Here is an 18,045-nt window from a genome sequence, read left to right on the forward strand (position 1 = left end):
GCTGGGCCGGAAATGCAAGCAGCATTGTCCACATTACCACTCTCTGTACTTGGATTGACCGAATGCTCAGACCGTAGTATAAGAATTACTTTTTATTGATCCCAATCAAGATATTTTCGTTTTGCCTCCCCCAACTTGCTCAGAGTGAGCTGGCCGTGACGGGCAGCCAGTCATAGTGGCACCCAGGGACCTGGGGGCCTTGCTGAAGGACCCACAGATGTGCCCAGGCTGGGCTAAAGTGGGCTATTTTCTGATCACAGGCTTAGCACACTGAGCTACACACTGCCCCTAAATTTATATTTATATGCAATCTGTGTGTGTGTGTTATCTAGATTTGCCCTGTATGTTTCTAACTAAATCTAATCCAGGCCTTGATCCTACACCTACTATAATTATAAGTACCTCACTATACCTATATCTAACACTGCCATTCATCACCAGTGTTACATGTCAGGGCTTCGCTGCAATAGATCCCTCAGTGCTGCAGGTTATTACTGTGACTTTGCACACACACACGTTGCTGCTTCCTCAGCCAGTGTCACATATACTTTATTACACACAGACCTCAGTAATCTCTGCTACACTCACACCTGCTCACTTTACATCCATGGTTAAATTCTCCTAATGGAATTTATCTTAATGTCTTTATTCTATTTTATTTTAATTGTTGCCGTATTATTCATTGTATTGTTCTTTCGATTTTATTTCTATTTTATTATTGCTAATACACCGGATCTGAGTGCCTCATTTTGTTCCCTTCATGTAGAACACGTTTTGTAATGACAATAAAACATCCTTATCCTCATCTAAATCACACTGTCTAACTACTAATCTGTTTAAATAATATAATTGGATTTCAAAGGTTAATAGTCACTCAATTACCCCCTCAGCCCAACAGTACCACAAACACCCAACATGCACGGAAATTTTCTCCTAAGTTGTTTTCCCTGCCTGAAACAATACCACTGTCACGGGACGCGGTCGGGCGAAGCGGCGATCGTGCGGATCGGCAGGCAGGAACGAGCAGACAAGCCGAATTCAGGGCTGACAAGGGGTTTATTAAGTGATCCGGGGCAGGGAACATTGAACGGCAACTGACATCAGGTAACATCAATGACGGACAAAGGACTCGGGTAAGACACGGACTGAAATACACAGGACTGATTGAAAATAAGCAGACACAGCTGGGTACAATCCGGGAAACACGTGGGTAAGCAGGGGGCGTGGCACACAGGAGGAGCCGACGAGCAGGTCATGACAACCACAGCAGTCACATGGACTAATGTTTCAAAACATTTTGGAAACCTTGCATTGAAACTTGAGGTCTTTAGAAGGGATCAGTCCTGGGTGGCAAAGTTGCCATCACAAAGGTTTTTGATTAAGGGATTCATGATGCCAGGTAGCCATCTTTCACAAGCTGGTGGGCTGTGCCACTGATGCCTTTGCTTGGTTTTATATGTCTGTCCTGGTTTGTGTTCTTGCCACTTCAGGTTCCCTGGTTTTGGTCTACATTCCTCGGTCCTCTGCTGTGGAGTCTACCTTCTGCTTCACCTCAGTCTGGAGCTGCCCATCCAGTCAGCGGCCCATGTCCCCCTGGTTCCCTGTTTCCAGAGGTTGGTCTGCTAGTCTCCGGGGCCAGGGGGCAGAAATCTGCCATGTTGGATGGGCGGCCCAGGTTGGGGTGCTCTATCATAGACTGGTACATGAATGATTATAAATGGTTTTTAACCAGTATGTACCGAGTGTGCGTCGTGACGAAAAGAATGTCATGGGAACATTTAGGACTGACTGCAGTATTAGTTCAAAGCATGATTGTGTTTTTCTTAATTTTTATTGATTTATTTTTGGATTATTAATTTTTTTAAGTCACTTGATTCAGTTAAAAGGGGTTTGTCCATTTGCTTTAGCAGAAGTTCGTGTAAGTATGATGTTCACCTTCCCTTTTCATAGTCTAGTCTTTGCCAAGTTTTATGCTTATTTCCCCTGGTTAAGTTAATCTGACTTGTGTGTTTAGGAGGGTCATACATGCTTTTTGTTTGTAATGGAAGCACAGGGTCTGTACTTGCAGCTTATTTGCCATGCTAATGGAAGCATTTTACCTTCCTCTCTAATCTCTTTTTTTCTTGGCTCTCACTGCAGTCTCCTCTATGCCAGGGTTTCTCAAGCCAGTCCTTGGACCCCACTGCAAAGATCCACAGTTTTGCTCTGTCCAAGCTCTCAGCACAGCAGTAAAAGGTGACTGTTTGGTTCATGCATGCAGGGATCTGGGACAGAGCAAAAATGTGGAGCTGTCTGGTGGGCTGAGGAATGAGTTTAGAAATGCTGCTGTATGAAGTATTAAACCATTTGACCGGTTGGATAAATGTTAAAATGTTTTCTCAAAATATAAAAAGAGATAATCTTCTGTTTTGCGTCTCATTACAAGCAAACTTGTTTTTTGTTTTTATTTCACTCTAGTATTTGATATCTAATTTTCAGTCTTCTGGCAATATAATCTGGTGAATGGGGAAAGACTTCCAGCAGGGGCTCCGGTTTCCTCCCACAGTCCAAAAGTGCGCAGGGTAGGTTAATTGGCAAATCTAAGTTGTGAGTGTTTGCGCCCTGCAGAGTGTTGACTCCTGCCCAGGGTTGGTTCCTGCCTACGCCTGTTGTTCCAAGGACAGGCTCCGGTCCCCCCCGCGACCTCAGTTTGGCTTGCTGTCTCCCCGCTTGGTTTTCTTTGGTTTAGGTCTTCACTAGCCCCCTTGTTGCTTTGACTTGTGTGTAAGTTATGTATGTGTGATTGTATTGCTGCATAGGGAGTGACTTCTGTTTTGTTTTGCAGGTGTGTGTTGGACTCTGTTTATTTGGTTAGGGAGTGAGGTGGAGTGTCTTTTGGTTTCCTTTTCTTTTGCACTTAGGTGAGATTAGCTGTGGGTCGCACTTGATAGTTGGGGATTTTGTTTGTTATTTTGGCTGTGGTCACTCCCAAAGTCTTTTGCACAGGGCTATTTGTTCAGTGTTATTATACATGAAAAAAAAAATGAAAATACAAAAAATATCCCTTTGCCCACTGGTGTTCCCTTGTTGCCCTCACCCTGTTTGTCCCTTTGTCCCATTCCCCTTTCCCGTGAATACTGTTACACTCCAACCCTAGACAGGATATCAAAACAGCATCTTACCTATAGTTTTAAAAGAGATGAGGGATATTATTCATTGACCTTTATCTTTGCTATTTCAGAAATCCGTATCTGCCGGTGTGGTACCTTCTGACTGGAAGTATACACTGTAAAAAAGCAATTTTTTTTCACAGTTTTAAACCATTTTATATCAGCCATTTTGACTACGGTATAATTATTTTTTTCCTCTTATGTTAAATGACAGTAAAGGTTTATCAAAACTACATTGCATAAACATATTTTTACACACAGTTTGTAAAATAAAAGAAACCCCTTCAGTGAAACTGGTCAATTTCTTTTCTGTATTTTTATAGAAATTAATCTTATGGTCATATGCTTTATTTGTAAAATTTTAATGGTTTTACTGTACCAACATGTGCCTTCGTTTTACTAAAACACAACAGCTGTTTTCTATGATTTTGCTTTCATTAACTTTAATTTTACGTTCAGTATACATAAAATCTACATTGTTTTACTGTCATAAACCAGATATCCACCATAATTTTACTGTGTTGTTGCATATATTCGAAATGGTTTGCATAGAGCCAGGGGCGCCGCTAAGGGGGGGAAAGTTGGGACAATTCTAAGGGCCCACGCCCTTTAGGGGCCCCCAGAGATCTGAATGGGTGTGGTAGGGGGGCCCAACCTCATATTTTGTCATAGGGCCCAAAATTGCTAGCGTCGCCCCTGCATAGAGCTAAGGTTATAAACATAAAAAAATGACTATAAACATTAAAAAAAATTAGAAAATATAGACCCTATTGTGACGCCTGACCCGTCCGCTCCTCATGTGTGCCACGCCCCCTGATTACCCACGTGTGCTTCCCCGATTGTTTCCAGCCCCATCTGATTATGTTGCCAAGCTTTGGTGTATTTAAGTCCTGGTCTCCCCTGTTTCCGTGTCTGTCATTGTGATGTTACTGGTCTTAGTGGATGTCCGTGCCTGTCCTGAATAAACCCCAGTGTGCCCCGATTTCTGCCTGCCTGCCTGCCTGTTCCTGATCGCTCGCGCTTCCTGAGCGATCTCCCGTCCGGCGTTTGGCGTGACACCTATATTATAGGGAATATGCGAGTCATCGAACTGATATTGTAACGAACCCAAACTACAGTAGCGTCAGAGGCTGTGAAAGGAGAACAGATCACCACCAGACTGCAGCTACAATTACAAAGATACTTTTATTCAGTACAATTCATGCAGCGACCCATCGGGTCGGATCTGGATTCACAAAGGGTTCGGTCCCGCTTTCTCCCCGTAGCACACCACCCCTTTTCAAGTGTGTGTTATTAACCCACGCTACCGCACAGTAAATCCTGCACCACACAACATCCCCATTAGGGCACGGCACACCAATAGCACTGCAATGCACAGTAATCCCCACACTTCGGGCACAGGCAAGCGTTACGGGACCAGAACCGCCTCTATAGTCCTGTCCCGACCCTAAGCGGTTACACTGCGCATTTAAAACACACAGAACACTCACACAATAAAGACATAGTTAAAACAGAACACCCCCCTCCCCCCGAGGATCAGGACTCTCCCCCGGGGAAGGAATAATCACACCGGTCCGTCACCTAGAACGTCCCACGGAAAGGGAATCCCACCCCCCCACCGCCAATCCGTCCCTATGAGGGTGCCGCTACTCCCATCTATCAACCACCCCGTCTAAGCAGTGGTCATAGCCTCCTACCCCCACTGTCCTGACTGTCCTCGCCCTACCGCACCGGGAACTGTCCCTACAGCCCACTCTCTGGCTTCACAGCCAGCAGCCCTAAACGGCATACAAGCGGCACCTCCCTCCCGGACCCCACCTGTACGGTGCCTACCAGACCAAATCTCCCTAACGCGCCTCCCACTCCCTCTCTTAACCCCAGATCCCTCACAACCCAGGTGTGGCCACTTAATTAACTATTACCTTCCACGCCCATCCGTCACCCCCCACACATCAAAATTACACTCCCCCACCCTTAGGGCAGACTCGTCCTTGAGTCACAACATTTCATAGTCCTTGGACCATGTTGGTGGCCTCCTCTGACGTCGCAGACGAGTCTTCTGAACTGGAGCCCCTTCCCTCCGTTCTTGTTCCTTGGCCCCATGCATAGCAGCAGGCCCATCGCTGTGTGGCTCTGGAGGGACCTTACGGGCTCGGCTCCGCCAGGTTCAGGTAGGCTGGTCCCCTTCCCCCTGCTGCCCTGGTCCAATTGCACTTGCCTCTTCTGGCCGATTCGCTGCCATTGCCCACACTTCTAGCCCTGGCACCCCCCCTCCATCTCGCCACCCTTTTCTACTTAGGGCCGTGGTTGCGGATAGCCACCACCAGGGGGGGAATCTTTTAACTCAGGCAGGGTACCAACAGGCATCACTTGGTCTCTGCCCTCCTGATTGGCAGCCTCTGTTACAGTAGAGAGAAATGGTTTAAGTCGATTAAAATGCACCACCACCTCACTTCCCCCTTCCACTGGTACCACTCGATACAATACCTCCGTTATCCTTTCCACCACCTTATATGGACCCTTAAACCTCCTCTGTAACTTTGGACATAACCCCCGTCTTCTAGCCTTCCTCCAAACCCATACCAGTTCCCCCTCTGAATAGTACTTGACTTGCGCTCTAAAGTCATACGCTTGCTTCTTCTTACCCGAAGCTCTTGCCTGATGACATTTCACTGCTCCCACCACTGTGGACAATATGTCCCCTAGTCTGGCCACATATTCCGTTACAAAGGAAAATCTTTCCCCCTCGTTGAGATTCAACATAACATCCACTGGCAACACTATCTCTTGCCCAAAAACAACCTTGTATGGTGTAACTCCAGTACTAGAGTGAATACTACTCCTGTAAGCCATCATCACACAAGGCAACAAAACATCCCAATTGGACTGATTTTCCTCCACAAAGAGAGACAACATTGCCAACAATGTCCTGTAAACCTCTCAATCATCCCATCTGACTGGGGGTGATAAGCTGATGTCTTAGTCTTTGGAATGTTCAACAATTGACACACCTCGTTGAATAGATTTGATTCAAAATTTCGGCCCTGATCTGTATGGATAGAGTGAGGGGCCCCCAAGCGACAGACCCACTGCTCCGCCAAGACCTGGGCCACAGTGGAAGCTTCCTGATTAGGAAGAGGGAATGCCTCAGTCCATTTTGAGAAATAATCCCCAATGACCACAATGTACTTATTCATCCCTGGAGTTACCGGTAATGGCCCTAAAATGTCCAATGCTACCCGTTCATATGGCCTAGCGGTTACAACAGACTGCAGCGGGGCACACCCCTGTTTCCCCACCACTTTCCGGGAACCACAATCCACACACTCCCGACACAAGTGCTTAACATCCCCAAACCATCCCAGCCAATAAAAGCGATCTTTCACCTTTGCTTGCAACTTTTGTATTCCCAAATGACCCCTAGTGGTAGCATCATGCAACTGCCTCAAAATTTCTGGCACCAAAGACTTGTCGATAACAACCTGGACTTGGTTTGCTGCATCAGAATGCAAAGGTGGATATCGTACCAACCTAGAACCCTGCAACTGATCCCACACTGATGCATATTTCCACAACTCATTTGGAGGCTGACTACCTGCCCTCCCGCCCTTCCTTTAAAGCAAAAATCTCCCGCAGCTCAGCATCTCCTTGCTGATCCTGCCCCAGCTCATCACACTCCTCCTGACATGCCACTGCCTCCTGACACACCTCTCTCACAGCACATATCACCTCTCCCCATTTTTCCTGGGTAGCTGGCGGTGAGTCTGAGGTTACTGGCAGAAAAGCGGGCACTCTAGAGAGGGCGTCCGCATTAGCGTGTCCCCGACCCGGCCGATGCACTCTCTTATATTGGAAGCTGGCCAGCTGCTCCACCCACCTAGCCAACTGCCCCTCTAAACCTTGGAAATTATGCAACCATCTTAAGGAGTTATGATCTGTCCGTAAGACGAACTCCTTCCCCAAGAAGTAGTATTTAAAATGTTTTATGAAGGTAACCATACTTAACTCCTACTTGGTTGTTGCATATTTCCTTTCCTGTTTAGTCAAAGCCCTACTAGCATATGCTATCACCTGTTCCCGTCCCCCTTCTACCTGGGACAATACTGCCCCAATACCTGCATCACTCGCATCCGTATCTAATATAAAGGTTTTATTAGGGTCGGGGTAAGACAGGACTGGTACAGACATCAAACTAAGTTTGAGCTGTTCAAATGCTGCCTGACAAGCTTCTGTCCATGTAAACCGTCTGCCCTTCTCGGTCAGCTGGAGCAGAGGACGAGCAAGTTCAGCAAAACCCCGAATAAACCTCCTATAATAAGAGGCAAGGCCCACAAAACTCCTCCCCTCTGTCTGATTTTTAGGCACCGGCCACTGGCGCACAGCTTCCACTTTAGCCGGATCAGCTTTCACACCCCTAGCCGATATTATATGGCCCAAATACTGCACTTCTGTGGCAAACAAGTTACAGTTCGCCGGTTTAACCTTCAGATTAGCCTGACGCAATTTCGTTATAACCTCATCCACATGGTCCAGATGTTCTTGAAAGGTACGGCCAAATATTATTGTATCGTCTAAGTACACCAAACAAGTAGTCCACTGAAGACTCGCCAACTCTAAATCCATGAGACGCTGAAAAGTTCTCAGACTGTTACACAGGCCAAAACTCAGCACATTAAATTGGAAAAGGCCTGACGAGTGATAAACGCCGTCTTATGCTTATCTTTTGGATCCACCTCGACTTGCCAGTACCCACTGGCTAAATCCAATATAGAAAACCAGCAAGCCTTGCTCAAACTACCCAACGCATCATCAATTCGGGGTAAGGGGTACGTGTCTTTACGGGTAACATCATTCAATTTGCAATAATCAACGCAAAACCGAAGGCCACCATCTCGCTTCCGTACCAGAACCACCGGCGCTGCCCAAGGGCTATTCGAGGGCTGAATGATGTTATTCTCCAGCATCTGCTTTAAGTGACCAGATACTTCCTCCTGCAAATGGAGGGGGGACACGGCGGGGAGGCAACTTTACCGGCTTCGCCTCACCAGTATCAATGTTATACAACATCAGGCGAGTTCTCCCCAAATCTCCCTCTCCGGCACTAAATACAGACAAATTCTTCTGCAACACGGTATAAATACCAGTCATATCGGATGAGGCAAACCCCTTCTGGTGCAATCAAAATATGTTACAAGCCTATCGACTGTCCAGGGCATAACAGAATCCTCCTCATCCTCACCCAGGTCTACATTCTCTGCTTTCCGACTCACCTCAATACCCGTATGCAAGGTACCTACCCTCATCCCCCCATCATTATATTACACTGGCTAGATGCCGAATCCAAAGGCTCCAACATACCCTCAAAAGCAGCCCCACCTGTATTCTCCACCTTACCAGCAATGATTGCCTCACTTCGAGGGGGGGGGGGGGATTACAGTATCTTCTGGAACCATGACGACCCGAGGCTTGTCCACATCTGCTGGCACAAGGAGAGGTAATAATTGACCCATAACCCGACACTCCTTCCTACCAAAATCCAACACCACCCCATATTTACTTAGAAAGCTTTTCATCCCCTCTTGCATCTTAGACACCGTGGTACGAAGCGATTTTACCTCCTGCCTTAACTCCTCTACCACCCCCAACAACACCTCCATTTGTTCATCCCTTTCTAATTTATGCTCCACCACTCCCCTCACTTTAACGTCAGGTGGCAAAGAAGTCTGCTCCAAACTTCTCAGCAACTCCATTTCAGAAGCAAGTTCAATGACATCTTCCAGCGTATTAGGCTTGGCACTACACAGGCTAACCCGAAAATCATCGGTAGCAAAATGCGTAATAAACTGGTCTCTTGCCAACAGATCACAAATCCGATGATCAGCCGTGGGATAAGCCCTAGCGGCTAATCTCCGTAAGGCGTTACCAAATTCCCTTGCCGTCTCGCTATGCAGGCGGCGACGGGCGGTAAAACTAGCTCTATTCCAATCACTACTATCACCAGGTTCAAAACACCTTGCAATAGCCGCTTTTAACAACCCATAATTACTTTTAGCCTCACTCGGCATCCCACTATACATCTCTCTAGCACGGCCAGACACCAGCAAAGACTTAAACTTAATTTTCAGAGACTCATCCCACCTGTTTACCTCAGGCGAATAAAATTATTCCGACCAGTCAGACCACTCACGCCCCACACCATTAAAAGTTTCCGGTATAAATATTGGGTGAGCAGGGGGGGCCACCGGGAGATTGAGAAAACACTCTCAAGACGTAACAGGACAATCAGCGCCCTCATAATTAGGAGATTGTACACTATCCTCCACCTCCGATATGTTAAAGCTAATTCTAGGTTTCTAAACGGAAAAACCACAAAGGAAAGAAATGATCCCACCGCTGCCACCAGTCAGACCTACAGTGTGAGGTGTAGAGCTGGGTGGCGTTCGATGTCATTGGCTTTGGATAAACTGAACTGTCAGCGCTGTCACTCTAGCTTCACCATCCCTTGTGGAACTGGAGTGCTGACATTTCAGGGACTCCCCATGCCTGCATTCCCACTTGCCTCTCCCTCCTACTTATGCTGCCATAGCCATATCTGCCAGAGCTTGCACTTTGCACTTCATATTGCACTCACCTAACTGTTAGCACTGCCTATAGTCTCCCCTATACTTTGACTAATTGCACATTTTATTTCCCCAACTCCTCCTGGGGTGTGCTGCCTGGAGACCTCAATCTATCAAGATTTTCAGCACACCCTGCTACATGTGACATGTACCCATGACGTCCTTGCATCCAGCTCGCGTTCTGCCTGTGCCATCTTCCATGTATGACCCGCTGCCTAATTACTTCTGGTTGCCTGGCGATTGGAAGGAGAGTTGGCACGGGCTTGTCATCACCTCCCTGCTCCCCGGTTGTGCCTCAAATCCTATGATTTGGACAATGTGACTTGGCACTTAGCCATCTCTTCTATTCGACTCTCCCTACCGGCCCCTGGAGGTTGGGCTCCCCCTTTGAGTCTGGTCCCTCCCAAGGTTTCTTCCTTCTAGAGAGTTTTTCCTTGCCACTGTCACCTATGTCTTACTCACTGGGGGCTTTGGGTGGGGATGCTGTAAAGCGCTTTGAGACAATGTATTGTTGGGATAACGCGTCATACAAAAATAAATTTGTTGTTTTTCTGTTTTAAAACCAAATGGGAAAACCGTAAAATCACCTTTTTTTGTTTCTTTTCTATGAGTAAATTCAGATCTAACAGATACCAGAGATGTAAGATACAGCCTAATGTGAACTTTATCTTAATTTTACAACATTAACAGTCCCAGTCATAAGCTTGGAAACACCCACCCTTAGAATGGTGTATTTTTGTAATATTTTCTACATTTTAGGATAAAATATGAAGCCTGATTTTTTGTTTTCTGCTTTTCGCTTTTTCCCCTTCTGACAGAAAAACCAAAAAACGCTGCTGTTGTTTAATTTTCCTGATTTCGTTTTGGACTGGAAAACCCAAGGACAAACGATACATGGACTTTTTGCATTTGTTTGGCTTTAATGTGTTTGATATAAACCTAGAGTTGAGAACCTACAGATGTGTGTTTGTATGAGTAATCCATCCATCCATCCATTTTCCAAACCGCTTATCCTACTGGGTCGCGGGGGGTCCGGAGCCTATCCCGGAAGCAATGGGCACGAGGCAGGGAAAAATCGAGGATGGGGGGGGCAGCCCATTGCAGGGCACATTCACATACCAGTCGGGCAATTTACCAACTCCAATTAGCCTCAGCATGTTTTTGGGCTGTGGGGGGAAACCGGAGTACCCGGAGGAAACCCCACGACGACATGGGGAGAACATGCAAACTCCACACACATGTGACCCAGGCGGAGACTCGAACCCGGGTCCCAGAGGTGTGAGGCAACAGTGCTAACCACTGCACCACCATGTCGCCTGTTGTATGAGTAATATAATGTAAAAATTAAATTCTATTTTATGTCCAGTACAAAAGGCAAGCATATCATACAGGTAAAACACCCACATTTAAAAAATGTTTTCATGAAAGTCTGTAACAGTAGAGTGAAGGAACTGACCAGTGGCTGGGCTACTGATATATGGTATGATGATGACCATTGAATGTTTCTCAACTTTTTAACCCTAAAAAAACACACCACTTCCAGAGATGATGATATATATATATATTATTTATTTAAAATGTAATGTTTCCTGGGGGCTGGGGAGGACACCTGCAGGAGAGAGACAGATATTGATCATGTAAACATCCTTCAGCAGTGCAGTAGTCATACTTCACATTTTTTTGGGGGGATTGTTAGGGGGGGGGGGGCACATGCAGCCATGGTACCTAAGCTCTGCTCAAGTGAGATCTGAGTTACAGGGAAAGGTCCATAGACCTTGTTTATATGCTGCTGTTCCACAGACTTCCAGTAGGAGCTCCATGTGAGGAAAGAGCGAGGGCTATGCTCTCTCTCAAGTACACACAGAGTCACAGAGTAGGTCAAAGAAGCGAAAACAAAGTACCATACCTGAGTTGTTGTCACTGAACACGAAGTCCCGGTTTGCTCCAAACTACAGGTGAGAAAGGCCCTCCTCTAAACTGGCCTCTCTCATGCGGGACGGGGGCCGTAAGGTGGCGTGGACCTCAGGAGCAGCGTGCAGCAGTATGAGCAGCCATGCCTGTGCCAGCAGCACCACTGCCTGTACCCGGTTGTCCCATGTTGGGGACAGGCCAAGCGCCGCGTTGCCATACAGGCAGAAGGTGATCCAGGCCACCCACAGCAGGACTGAGGCCAGGCAGGTGATGAGCAGCCACATGGTCCTGCACCTCCACCGTGGCTGCTGCCTCCACAGACTGCAGGCCGCCCCCACCAGTGCTGCCAGGAGCAGGACCAGCACATAAGTGGTGGCCAGCGCAAAGTCCAGCGGCTGGTATTCACAGGCTGGCTGGCATGTGGACATCGTGGCTAGAAGGATCCACTCCGGATCCAACACGGCCAAGGCCACCGCCAGCCCCATTAGTTGACCTGTGCTGGGGCTATGAGCACCTTGTCCCAACCGGCGCAGTCGCAGACCATGAAACACGAGGCATGTGTTGCAGATAGCAAGCAACACCCCCCTCAGGACACGCCGGGCGAAGCAGAGGCTCTCTTGCTGCTCAGCGATGTATCCCAGGCTGAGGCCACAAAGCCCAAATATGGCAGCGAGCAGCAGGAGTAGCGGCGCCACCCCGCTGCGCTCCTCAGCCTCTGTGATCTTCCGCAGGCGACACAGTACCACCAGGAGCAGGATCAGTGAGGCGAGGGCCGCCGCCGCTGCCGCCACCACCACCACCAAGCCCCACACCGCATCCAGCTCACACAAGGCCGTGTAGGGCCTTGTCAGGATGGAGCCGGATCCACAAGGCGAAGCTTCGTCCCATGAAGAGCTGCCCCCCACCAGGGACAGGACGAGGAAGGTGAAGAGATTAATAGAGGGTGCCATCACTGGCAGGGAGAGAGAAAGGAATCATTTAATGGGTTGAAGAAGTATTAGTCCATTAAACGCAATGTAGCCTGCTGCTGTGCAGGACACATCACAGGCGACACGCTGAGCATGCTGACAACTGAGCAATGGACTTCTGCAGTGTGAGACTACATGCACTTTCTTAAAAAGCAGTAATCAATGCCATGTCAACCAGCTGAACAACTTCACAAGTAAATCGGCACATTATATAGGCCACCATCGTTATAAAAAATAATTATTATTTAAATTCAGGGGTCTCAAACAAATTACTGTATATGGCCGGCCGATATCAGAGAAAAATTAAAACCATGTAATGTCATTCCAGCGCAATTGACACCCGCCAGTCTGCACGTTTTGCGGTCGGTAGTTTAGCATATCACAGCGTTTTTTTTTTAGTTTAAGACCTTTGATCTAAGTGAAGTATACATTTTGAAGGGGAGGCCTTACCTTCACTGTCAATGTCTTTCAGCTTCACTTGCTCTTACAACACGTACGATGCACTCACGAATCGTTTGTGTTTGCTTCTCCCTTATCAAACAGATTATTTATAAGCGGTGCATCATGACGTAGTACTGCATTTTTTACGTAATGGAACGCTAACGTTCTAAATAGGGTGGGGGCAGGGAGGGGGCATTAAGTGTCATCCTTTTTGTGTTTACTTTTGAAAAATTGAGATATAACCTTTAAAAAGCACGGATATAATGTAAGAAACTTTTAAAAAAATAAATACAAATAAAAACGAGCAAATGCATTCAATCTCATTTCTTGTAGCTAGTGCTGGAAACTTTGGTGGACACCAATAACGATATATTTTTGTCCAGTAATATTACCAATACCTAATGTTTGTCCAAACCCATGCAGCGCTCTAAGAAACTCCAGCTTCTGCGATTCCCCCTGCAGACCGCTACGGCTGATACAAAGACAAATGCGCAAAAGATGCTAGTAAGATACAGAGATTGGTCATTGGTTAATATTATATAAATACGCAATTAATAATATGACAAGTGGCAGTATTGCTACACGATTAAATAAACGACAAAAACAATAATAATGACTGATAAGTCATAACGCGTTTTTTTCTTTGATGGTGATAACATGTACATGCAGTACACCGATACCGAAATAAGAGAATTAATGCTATTAGCAGAAAATTATTACTGGAGACATAATTGTTAGGACACCCTCGGCAGGGAAACGCGGACCCAGGAATGCGGAACAGCGCGATCTTTATTAGATCGAGCAGGTAACAGGCTTTCAATGGGCCAGGCAAGAAGAATGGTCGGGGACAGAAGGTAGATTCGGTAGCCGGGGAGATCCAGTCCAACAGGCAGGCACAGGACACGGAGACGAAGGGAAGGGGAGACGAGAGATCCTGGGGCTGGCAGGGAAGGCAGGACGGGAGGTTCAGGGACGAGGGCTGCTCTGGGAAAGGAAGGCAGGCAAGGTAAGGAACGAGGGAATGACACTGGACAAGCAAGCGCTCGATATAGAAATGAAACATTGGCAATACTTCGCAACCCCCGTTGCGTGTGCTGTCCCTTTGTAGTCTCCAGTATGCAGGCTTAATTGATGACATCCGCCGATGTACGTGACAATAGTTATGTTTCTTCCCGTTTGCAATCAAAGTGTGAGCTTCGGGCGTGACGTTAAGCGGAATCCCAGACCGATTGTATAAAAACGCAACAGGCTTCATTTGAGACTGTATAGGCTTCTGAATTTTTCGTATAGGCTTAATTTGAGTCTGTTTTCAAAGTAAATTAAAAAAATATAGATAACTGATATGTTATCAGTTAATTTTTCAAATATTCTCATTAAAGTGCTTCTGTTGAGAGGGCTTAAATTACGAAAATTTTAACATTGTTCAGTTATTTTTATGTCCAGTGTTGTGGAGTAGCTAACTAAAATAATCGACGCTACTAACTTTACTTCTTTCAGTAGCTTATCGGTAGAGCAAATACTTTTAAAACGCTGTAGCTTTTCCAGTAACTATTTTTTTCCTTTTTTTACAAATAGCGATATAGCAGCGACATCGTCAAAAATATTACAGGTCGTCGATCGCTGTCAAAAAATATATTTTCATTTCAACATTATTTTCCGCGTTTTTTAATTCATTTGGTTTTTGATGTGGGGTGGCATGGTGGTGCAGTGGTTAGCACTGTCGCCTCACACTTCTGGGACCCGGGTTCGAGTCTCCGCCTGGGTCACATGTGTGCGGAGTTTGCATGTTCTCCCCATGTCGTCGTGGGGAGTACTCCGGGTACTCCGGTTTCCCCCCCAGTCCAAAGACATGCTGAGGCTAATTGGAGTTGCTGAATTGCCCGTAGGTGTGCATGTGTGAGTGAATGGTGTGTGAGTGTGCCCTGCGATGGGCTGGCCCCCCATCCTGGGTTGTTCCCTGCCTCGTGCCCATTGATTCCGGGATAGGCTCCGGACCCCCCGTGACCCAATAGGATAAACGGTTTGGGAAATGGATGGATGGATGGATGGTTTTTGATGTAGTTAGCATCTCCCTAGCACGGCCACACAATAGCAAAGACATAAACTTAATTTTCAGAGAATCATCTCACCTGTTTACCTCAGCCTCCAGATCAAATTGTTCCGACCAGTCAGACCACTCACGCCCCACACCATTAAAAGTTTCCGGTATAAATATTGGGTGAGCAGGGGGGCCACCGGGAGATTGAGAAAACACTCTCTAGACGTAACAGGACAATCAGCGCCCTCATAATTAGGAGATTGTACACTATCCTCGGCCTCCGACATGTTAAAGCTAATTCTAGATTTCTAAACGGGAAAACCACAAAGGAAAGAAATGATCCCACCGCTGCCACCAGTGCAACTAACCTAAACTAGCGTCAGAGGCTGTGAAAGGAGAACAGATCACCACCAGACTGCAGCTAAAAGTACAAAGATACTTTCATTCAGTACAATTCATGCAGCGACCCGTTGGGTCGGATCTGGATTCACAAAGAGTTCGGTCCCGCTTTCTCCCCGTAGCACACCACCCCTTTTTAAGCGTGTGTTAACCCACGCTACCACACAGTAAATCCCGCACCACACAACATCCCTATTAGGGCACGGCACACCAATAGCACTGCAATGCACAGTAATCCCCACACTTCGGGCACAGGCAAGCGTTACGGGACCAGAACCGCCTACTGTATATAGTCCTGTCCCGACCCTAAGCGGTTACACTGCGCATTTAAACCACACGTAACACACATACAATAAAGACATAGTTAAAACAGAACACCCCCTCCCCCCCAGGGATCAGGACCCTCCCCCGGGGAAGGAACAATCACACCGGTCCGTCACCTAGAACGTCCCACGGAAAGGGAATCCCACCCCCCCACCGCCAATCCGTCCCTATGAGGGTGCCGCTACTCCCGTCTATCAACCACCCCGTCTAAGCAGTGGTCATAGCCTCCTACCCCCACTGTCCTGACTGTCCTCGCCCTACCGCACCGGGAACTGTCCCTACCGCCCACTCTCTGGCTTCACCGCCGGCCGCCCTAAACGGCATGCGAGCGGCACCTCCCTCCCGGACCCAACGCGTATGGTGCCCACCAGACCAAATCTCCCTAACGCGCCTCCTACTCCCTCTATTAACCCCAGATCCCTCACAACCCAGGTGTAGCCACTTAATTAACTATTACCTTCCACGCCCATCCCTCACCCTCCACATGCACACATATCATCATTACACAGTATTTGAGGGATGGAGGGATGAGAAGAGTGGGATAGAGGGAAATATAAGGAGAAGGAGGTTCCTCGGAGCTCCGAGATGTGTTTGGCTGTAATAAATCTGGAATATAGCTATATGACATAGTTTTTGATAAAACCAGCATTTATTTTTTAGGTTTGTCGAGCTCCGTCAAAACAATTAGAACGAGTCCCTTATGTAACTGGAACCCCTCTCACATGTAAACACAGTGACACGCTACAGCGTTGGTTTGTTGTCTGAGGCTATGATACTGACCACAAACACATTCTCAAATTTCACTGCACCAATCACAGCATATGCAGGCAGAAAAATCATAGCAAACAACATTCAGCATTAGACTCTAAAACCGTCTGTAATGTCTGTGTTTATCCAGTGGACCATAAATTAAAATAAGCTTTCCTATTTCAGTTTCTTTCAGATGTTATAAAGTAGTAAATAAAGAATCATATTAATTAAACCATGTATTACTGACTATCAGACAACTTCAACAAGTTACCAAATGGATGCAAAATCAAAGATATTAATTTGCGCCTGGCACTAACCATGTACTCCTTCACAGTACTAAGCCATAGAAAGGGCCCCAATGAAACCCCTGCATTCCTGCATCGCAGATACTCTAATCTCAGCATTTATAAGATTATATTTGTACTACCTGCCAATTTTTATATTAGATGAGACTAAAAATTGAGAAATATCTATATGCAGAAGTAGTTTTTCCTGATAAGAAGGATAATATCAAGACTGTCAGCATTTACAAATCGAATTATGACATATCTGAGTAGCCCAGACTGTCCGGAAAATGGCTGACTAATGTACATACAGTGTAATAAACTTATAATCAAATGGATAGAAAAACGCTCAATAATGGACAGGATTCAAAGGGTAAATAAGGTGCATCATGTGGAAGAGAAGTTAGGTGGCGTTGGGGTGCATTGTGAGTTTCATCTGGTAGCTAGAAGGGAATAAACAGGGCTTTGGGGGGGGGGGGGGGGGACTTCTCCGGGGGCTACATCGCTCTACCTTTTTTTAAAATGATTTATTAAAAAAAAAATCTTTTCTTCTTACACTATAATGGCAGGTTTAGGACTAATACAGTACAGTCATAACCAGTGTCAGGGATTCTATGCATCGCTACACAGAAACAAGTCCAGATATTGAGCCCAAGGCTAAAATTGTGGTTTACTTACAAGTGCACTTTGCTGGGCAGTGGGGGTGTTTGTCCTTCTCTGCTCACATTTTCCCCTCTTATCCTGTCTTCTCCTCCACAGCCCTTCCTCCTTCTCTCTGTTGGTCCTATATTCCCTCCCCTCCAGTCATCTATGTTCTCTGTAGTCTCTCCTCTTCTCCCATTCTTCAGTTATACTCTCTTCTCCGCTCTCCCTGTATCCCTCCTGTCTTCTGGTCCTGTCGTCTCTTCTCCAGTCATCCCCTGCTTCTCAGTCATCTCTGCATCTTTTCTCTCATTTGTTTGCTTATTCTTTGATTGTTTGTGTTATTCGTTAACCCACCACCCCATGCTGGATGAGTCTTGATGTTTTTTGTTCTTTTTAAAGTTAGGCTTCTTCCTTTGTTTTTGTGCCATATCTTCTGCCCTCTTCTGGTTGCGGCAGTACATGACACGGATGGAAAAATAGGGTTTATTACAACTCACACATCAAAACCAAAAGGAT

At 46.6% G+C, this 18,045-nt stretch overlaps 1 protein-coding gene and 1 pseudogene across 6 annotated transcripts in view; one reads left to right on the plus strand and one right to left on the minus strand.

Annotated features, from left to right (window-relative positions):
* LOC125723053 (G-protein coupled receptor family C group 5 member B-like) overlaps positions 1 to 14,406 on the minus strand; it is a 35,674-nt gene extending 21,268 nt beyond the window's left edge. The window contains exons 1-4 of one of the 6 annotated variants that reach the window (XM_048999469.1): positions 14,162 to 14,405; positions 13,099 to 13,561; positions 11,676 to 12,632; positions 11,322 to 11,378 (exon numbers count right to left, since the gene is read on the minus strand). In XM_048999469.1, the coding sequence (XP_048855426.1) occupies positions 11,719 to 12,630 (912 nt within the window). In that variant the 5' untranslated portion in view covers positions 12,631 to 12,632; positions 13,099 to 13,561; positions 14,162 to 14,405 and the 3' untranslated portion in view covers positions 11,322 to 11,378; positions 11,676 to 11,718. Of the gene's footprint in view, positions 1 to 11,321; positions 11,379 to 11,675; positions 12,633 to 13,098 lie in introns of those variants that run through there. The other 5 variants (XM_048999467.1, XM_048999468.1, XM_048999466.1 and 2 more) reach the window with 5 other exon arrangements.
* The window catches only part of LOC125723040 (cytohesin-1-like), a 458,952-nt pseudogene that overhangs the window by 12,955 nt on the left and 427,952 nt on the right, over positions 1 to 18,045 (plus strand).

This window comes from Brienomyrus brachyistius, unplaced genomic scaffold (assembly GCF_023856365.1).
Source record: "Brienomyrus brachyistius isolate T26 unplaced genomic scaffold, BBRACH_0.4 scaffold45, whole genome shotgun sequence".
Classification (NCBI taxonomy): Eukaryota; Metazoa; Chordata; class Actinopteri; order Osteoglossiformes; family Mormyridae; genus Brienomyrus; species Brienomyrus brachyistius.